Below are 7,259 nucleotides of genomic sequence, written 5' to 3'. Positions count from 1 at the left end.
GCTGGGATTAAAGGCGTATGCCACCAACGCCCGGCTTATAGGATACGTTTTAACCCTTGCGGTTCTAAATACATTCACTTGCTTTAGTTTTCCTTCCTTTGATATTTCCTGTCTGCCTCTGCCTCTAGAGTGCTGGGATTAAAGGCGTACATTATCATGCCTGGCTTGGCTTCTTATTTTAATAGGTGTTTCTCAGTAGCTTTCACAGAAAAGGATATTGGAAGTAAATAAATATTTTTGGAGAAAGTTAGCTATTAAATATTTTTCTAATCTCCTATTTGATTGCTATGTAGCCCAATATATTTGGTATCTACACACACACACACACACACACACACACACACACACACACACACACACACGGCAGACAGCCACAGCTAGTATGCACACACAGGATTTTTAGTTATTTTCTTTTTAAATTTTACTTAGGCTTTATTTATCCATCTACTTATCTGTTTTTTCCAGACACGGTTTCTCTGTAGCTTTGGAGCCTGTCCTCGAACTTGCTTTGTAGACCAGGCTGGGATCTACAGGGATCCGCCTGCCTCTGCCTCCTGAGTGCTGGGATTAAAGGCATGCGCCACCACCGCCCAGCAGTTGAGATTTACTTTCATTTCACGTCTGGGTATTCTTCCACATGTGTGTCTGTTCCCACATGTATGCCTGTTCATCGCATACATGTCAGAAGAGGTGCTGGATCCCTCAGAAATAGTTACAGACACTAGCTAGCCACTAAGTGGGTGCTGGGAATTGAACCTGGAACCTCAGTGCCTTTCACCTTTGAGCCATCTCTGCCACTCCAATTTTAGCTGTTTTCTCTTTTGGTTTTTGGAGACAGCCCTGGTTATTCTGAACTTGTTTTGTACACCAGGAGGGCCTTGAACTCAGGAGATCCACCTGCCTCTGCCGCCTGTGTGGGAGGCACGCCTTCATCACTGAAGGATGGATCAGTCCTGAGTCCTACAGGCAACAGCAACAGTAGCCTCTCCCCACTCCACCCGCCCCTCCTGTCAACCCTGAGGATTGAATCTAGGATTCTCGTATAGAGGCAAACGCTGTACCAAGGAGCTTCAGCCTCATCCCCGGATTCTCTGCTTCTCTTTTGCCTTTCAAACAGTGATAGACCTGGACCCAGCGGAGCACCAAGGCAGAAGGCAGTTTCTGTTTGCCATGCTGCATGCTCAAGATCCTGACGAGGGACGGTAAGTCATCTCAGTGGCAGCAAGGGTACTCTGACACATAGGAGTGAGAAAGTGATGAGAAATTGAGTTTTGTGTTTATGCTAATATTTTAATAACTAATCTTCTCTTGAATCACCCATCTACTGGAGTCAGTTTCATGTGTCTGAGTGCCCATTCAGTTATTTTAGGTTTAGTTCATATTTCACTTGTGGCAGGGACTTTTTTGTTTGTTTGTTTTTCAAGACAGGGTTTCTCTGTATTGTTTTGGAGGCTGTCCTGGAACTCGCTCTGTAGAGCAGGCTGGCCTGGAACTCACAGAGATCCTCCTGCCTCTGCCTCCCAAGGGCTGGGATTAAAGGTGTATGCCACCACCGATCAGCATGGCAGGGACTTATATGTGGGTGACAACCATGATATGAAACGTGACAGTGTTTGGATAGTGTCCTACGTGGGGCAGACAGAACATTTGGATATTCTTAAGTCATTTAACTAACTTCCCACATATACAGAAATACTGCTGGCACACCAATTCAGTGCCATTCTAATATATATATCATACATGTATATTTTCTAATATACATATATTCGAATATATATGTATATATGTATATTTTCAAGACAGGGTTTCTCTGTGTAACTGGCCTAGCTGTCCTGTAACTCACTTTGTAGACCAGGCTACCCTTGAGCTCACAGAGACCAGCCTGCCTCTTACTCCTGAGTGCTAGGATTAAGGCATGAATCACCACTGCCAGGCTTATACTTGTATTTTTTAAATTTTTATTTAAATTAAAAACAATCTTATTTTACATACCAATCCCAGTTCTCTTTCTCTCCCATGTCCTCCACCAAACCCCCATCCACTCCTCGGGGAGGGTGAGGCCTCTCATGGGAGAATCATCAAAGTCTGTCACATCATTTGAGGCAGGAGCTAGGTACTCCCCTGTGTATCTAAGCTGAGAGAGTATCCCTCCATAGGGAATGGGCTCCCAAAGCCCATTTGTGCACTAGGGATAAATACTGGTTCCACTGCCAGAGGCCCCATAGACTGTCCAGGCCTCCCAACTGACACCCACATCCAGGGGACCTGGTTGTCTTATGCTGGTTCCCCAGCTGTCAGTCTGGGGTCTGGGAGCTCCCACTTGCTCAGGTCAGCTGTTTCTGTGGGTTTCTCCAGCATGGTCTTGAGACCTTTGCTCATCACTCCTCTCTCTCTGCAACCAGATTCCAGGAGTTCGGCTCAGTGCTTATCTTTCATTTGCTACTGGATGACATTTAAGGTAGTCATCATTCTCATCATAGAAGGGCATTTAACTTAATGTAGACTCTCCACTATGGCTTAGATTCTTAGTTGGGATCATCCTTGTGGATCCCTGGACATTTCCCTAGTGCCAGGTTTCTTGTTAAGCCCATAATGGCTCCCTCTATTAAGGTATCTCTTTCCTTGTTCTCCTTCTCTGTTCTTCCCCCAACTCAACTTTCCTGATTCCCTCATGTCTCCTAACTCCCTCTCCCCTCGCTCCCAATTTACTCAGATCTTGTCCCTTTCTCCTTCTTGGGGTGTCCATGTGTATGTCTGTCTTAGGATCCTCCCTGTTTCCTAGCTTCTCTGGCAGTGTGGATTGTAGGCTTGTCCTTTGCTCTATGTCTAATATCCACTTATGAGTGAGCACATACCATGTTTTTCTTTCTGTGTCTGGGTTACCTCACTCAGGATGGTTTCTTCTAGCTCTATCCATTTGCCTTCAAATATCAAGATTTCACGCCCCCCCAGCTGAGTAGTACTCCATTGTGTAAATGTACAGTTTCTTCATCCATTCTTCAGTTGAGGGGCATCTAGGTTGCTTCCAGATTCTGGCTATTACAAATAATGCTGCTATGAACATAGCAGAACAGATGTCCTTGTTGTAGGAATGTGCATCTTTTGGGTATATGCCTAAGAGTGGAATTGTTGGAACTTGTGGTAGACTGATTCCCATTTCCTGAGAAACCATCATACTGATTTCCAAAGTGGCTGTATGAGTTTGCACTCCCACCAGCAATGGATGAGTGTTCCCCTTTCTCCACATCCTCTCCAGCATAAACTGTTGGTGTTTTTGATTTTAGCCCTTTTGACAGGTGCAAGATGGTATCTCAGAGTTGTTTTGATTTACATTTCCCTGATGGCTAGAACACTTTCTTAAGTGTCTTTTAGTCATTTGAGATTCCTCTATTGAGAATTCTCTATTTAGATCTGTACCTCATTTTTTTTTTTTTTTTTTGGTTTTTACGAGACAAGGTTTCTCTGTGTTGTTTTGGAGGCTGTTGGTCCAGCCCAGCCTCAAACTCAGAGATCGGCCTGCCTCTGCCTCCCGAGTGCTGGGATTAAAAGCATGCGACACCACCGCCCGGCTGTACCTCATTTTTTAATTGGATTATTTTGTTTTGGTGACTAGCCTCTTGAGTTCTCTGTATATTTTGGAGTCAACCCTCTGTCAGATGTGGGTTGGTGAAGATCTTTTCCCATTGTGTCTTGTTGACTGTGTCCTTTGCCTTTACAGAAGCTTCTCAGGATAGGTAGGATCAATGTAGTAAAAATGACAATCCTACCAAAAGCAATCTACAGAGTCAATGCAATTCCCATCAAAATACCAGCACAATTCTTCACATACCTTGAAACAACAATTCTCAACTTTATATGGAAAAAAAACCCAAACAAAAAACCCAGGATAGCCAAAACAACCCTGTACAATAAAGGAACTGGTGATCCCTGACTTCAAGCTCTACTTTAGAGCTATTGTAATGAAACCAACCTGGTATTGGCACAAAAATAGACAGGTGGACCAATGGAACCGAACTGAAAACCCTGATGTGGACCCACACACCTATGAATACATAACTGCTGACAAAGAAGCCAAAATATACAATGGAAAAAAGAAAGCATCTTCAACAAATGGTGCCGGCATAACTGGATGCTGACACGAAGAACACTGCACATAGATCCATATGTGCATTGCCATGCACAAAACTTAAGTCCAGCTGGATCAAAGACCTCAACATAAATCCAGTCACACTGAACTTCTTAGAAGAGAAGGTGGTGGCCGGGCGTTGGTGGCACACGCCTTTAATCCCAGCACTCGGGAGGCAGAGGCAGGCGGATCTATGTGAGTTCGAGACCAGCCTGGACTACCAAGTGAGTTCCAGGACAGCCTCCAAAGCCACAGAGAAACCCTGTCTCGAAAAACCAAAAAAAAAAAAAAAAAAAAAAAAAAAAAGAGAAGAGAAAGTGGTGGTGGTTGTGGTGGTGGGGCTGGAGAGATGGCTCAGAGGTTAAGGGCACTGGCTGATCTTCCAGAGGTCCTGAGTTCAATTCCCAGCAACCACATGATGGCTAACAGCCATCTATAATGAGATTTGGTGCCCTCTTCTAGCCTGCAGGGATACATGAAAACAGAACATTGTATACATAATAAATAAATCTTAAAAAAAAAGAAAGGGCCGGGCGTTGGTGGCGCACGCCTTTGATCCCAGCCCTCGGGAGGCAGAGGCAGGCAGATCTCTGTGAGTTCGAGGCCGGGCTGGTCTACGGAGCAAGTTCCAGGACAGCCTCCAAAACAATACAGAGAAACCCTGTCTCAAAAAACAAACAAACAAAAAACAAAAAAAGGAGAAAGTGGGAAGTACCCTTGAATGAATTGGCACAGGAGACCATTTCCTGAACATAACACGCCAGTAGCAGACACTGAGATGGACCATTAATAAATGGGACCTGAAACTGAGAAACTTGTGTTAAGGCAAAGGACAGTTATAGTTTAAAATTGTATGTATGGGGCTGGAGAGATGGTTCAGCAGTTAAGAGCACTGTGTCCTTTCAGAGGACCCAGGTTTGACTCCTAGGATTCACACAACAGTTCACAACCATCTCTAACTCCATTCCAGGGTTTCTAAAGCCCATGCACAGCTAAACACAGAATTCTATAAAACTTTTACTTATGTGTGTAGGCATTCTGCCTGCATGTTGACTTCTTCCTTTGGCTCCTAAAATACAATCCTTTCCATTATTCTCTCCCAGAGACAATCCTCTTCTTCAGGTTAGGTTTCAGTTGACTTTTCCTTTGGCGTTTTTACCAGTATGGCACAGCAGACAGCACCCTGTTTGTCAAAGCTGGTTTGGGATCCCAACTCCTGCTTTTGATCTGCAGTCTTTGCAGCGTTGCCTGAATGCTCGTTTAAGAGTGACAGATTATCCACAGCACCTGAGCTGGTCTCTAGTCCATAATAATGCCAGTTACCAGGCTTTCTGTAGACCTGGGGACTGAAGTCCGTGTACTCTTCACACTGCTGTCTCACCACAATTGGTAACATTTGCTTTTCGAAGATTAAAGAGCGAGCCAGCAGGGTGGCACACACTTCCAATCATAGTACTTGGGAGGTGAAGATGGGAAGCCAGTCTTAGACAGCTATGTAGTGAGTTGCAGGCAGGCCAGCCTGGGCTCCATGGGATCTTCTCACGGCTGAGGCGGATTAATGGGTAAGTGCTTGCTTCCAAATCTGACGACTTGAGTTCAATCCCCAGGATACACACGGGGAAGCAGAGAACCAACTCCTAAAAGTTGTCCTGACTTCTTCGGATGCTGAACCCTTCCCAAAACTGATTCCTGACTTTTGGCTCCTTAGAAAATGGAGGTAGGCAGGGGATGGGATTCAGATTCAGGGACAATACTATTTAAGATTACTTTTTCACTTTTATGTATATGAATGTTTAGCCTCCATGTCTGTGTACCATGTGAAGTGCCCACGGAGGCTGTCAGATCCTCTGGGACTGGAGTCATAGATGATTGTGAGCCTCCAGGTGATGCTGAGAAAGAGTACTCTTCCTGGAAGAGTAACCAATGCTCTCTTATTCCCTCAGCCACCTCTCCAAACTCCATGATTACTACACAGAAAGCAGTTTCTGTTTGCCCCGGCTGTTCTGGAACTCACTTTGTAGACCAGGCTGGCCTCCCAAGTGCTGGGATTAAAGGCGTGTGCCACCATGGCCCAGCACATGTTCATAATTTTAAGTGGATTCCTTTTTTCTTTGTTTTCAGTTTAAAGTTTACAGTGGTAAGTGATCCCCTGGATGAAGAAAAAGAATGTCAAGATGTAGGCTATGCGTACCTTGATCTGTGGCAGATACTTCAATCTGGAAGAGATATCCTAGAGCAAGAACTAGAGAGTGAGTAATAAAATTTCCTATTTAGTTCCATTTATTCACAGAGAAAATAATCTACTTATGTGTAGCTTTTGCTAACCTGTTGAGGTTGATGGACAAATGCTTTTAAGTCTTTCCCTGAGAGCTGTATGTATTTCATTCTGGAACATGTCTATGCTTGTCTAGACTCAATCCCCAGATGTGAAGAAAAAAGTGTCTACTTTTTTTTTTACATTTATTATCTATGTGTACACATGTGTGAATATCAGTTTTCTGCCTTCCACTACATAGGTTCTGGGGTTTAACTCAGCTTGTCAGGTTTGTCAGCAAGCATCTCTGCCCATTGAGCCATCTGGCCAGCCCTAAAACCCCTTTCTTCTCTCTTCTAGTCTCTGTGTGTCAAAGCACCTTAATCTTTTCCTCATATGTGTAAACCACACTATCATGGTTTCACTTTCTTATGAATGCGGCAGTAACTCCAACATGACAAATACCAGGCATTAAAAGTGTATAATTGGATGGGTGTCATGGATGGTATAGGCCTTTAATGCCAGAACTCAGGAGGCAAAGGCAGACTCTCAGTTTGAAGCAGCCTGGTCTATACAATGAGTTATGGGCCAGCCAGGGCTAGGGTGAGACCCTGTCTCAAATAAACAAAACGAAAGTGTGTAAATGGAACACTGCTGCTGCCTAACAGGTTATCCTTCTCCACAGTTGTCAGCCCCGGAGACCAGGCCATCCAAATTGGAAGGCTGAAGGTTTCCCTTCGAGCAGCTGCTGCCCTCCATAGCATTTACAAGGAGATGACTGAAGATTTGTTTTCATGAAAGAACTACTCCACTCTAAGATTTGAGGGAACCACAGTGAGAGTCTCTTATAAAGTAACATGCCATGCCATGCCATAAAAC

General features: G+C 44.4%; 1 protein-coding gene across 8 annotated transcripts in view; it reads left to right on the top strand.

The window, feature by feature from the left end:
* LOC101842405 (RPGR interacting protein 1) overlaps positions 1-7,258 on the top strand; it is a 29,551-nt gene extending 22,293 nt beyond the window's left edge. For all 8 annotated transcript variants that reach the window (XM_040736688.1, XM_040736687.1, XM_021223560.2 and 5 more), the window contains 3 exons: positions 1,118-1,202; positions 6,248-6,375; positions 7,066-7,258. In XM_040736688.1, coding sequence (XP_040592622.1) covers positions 1,118-1,202; positions 6,248-6,375; positions 7,066-7,178 — 326 coding nt within the window. In that variant the 3' untranslated portion in view covers positions 7,179-7,258. The remainder of the gene's footprint in view (positions 1-1,117; positions 1,203-6,247; positions 6,376-7,065) is intronic.
* The last annotated feature ends 1 nt before the right edge of the window (position 7,259 follows it).

The sequence above is a fragment of the Mesocricetus auratus genome, unplaced genomic scaffold (assembly GCF_017639785.1).
Source record: "Mesocricetus auratus isolate SY011 unplaced genomic scaffold, BCM_Maur_2.0 Super-Scaffold_100066, whole genome shotgun sequence".
NCBI lineage: Eukaryota > Metazoa > Chordata > Mammalia > Rodentia > Cricetidae > Mesocricetus > Mesocricetus auratus.
The sequence above is the reverse complement of the archived record's forward strand: the minus strand, read 5'-3'. Positions and strand labels throughout refer to the sequence as shown.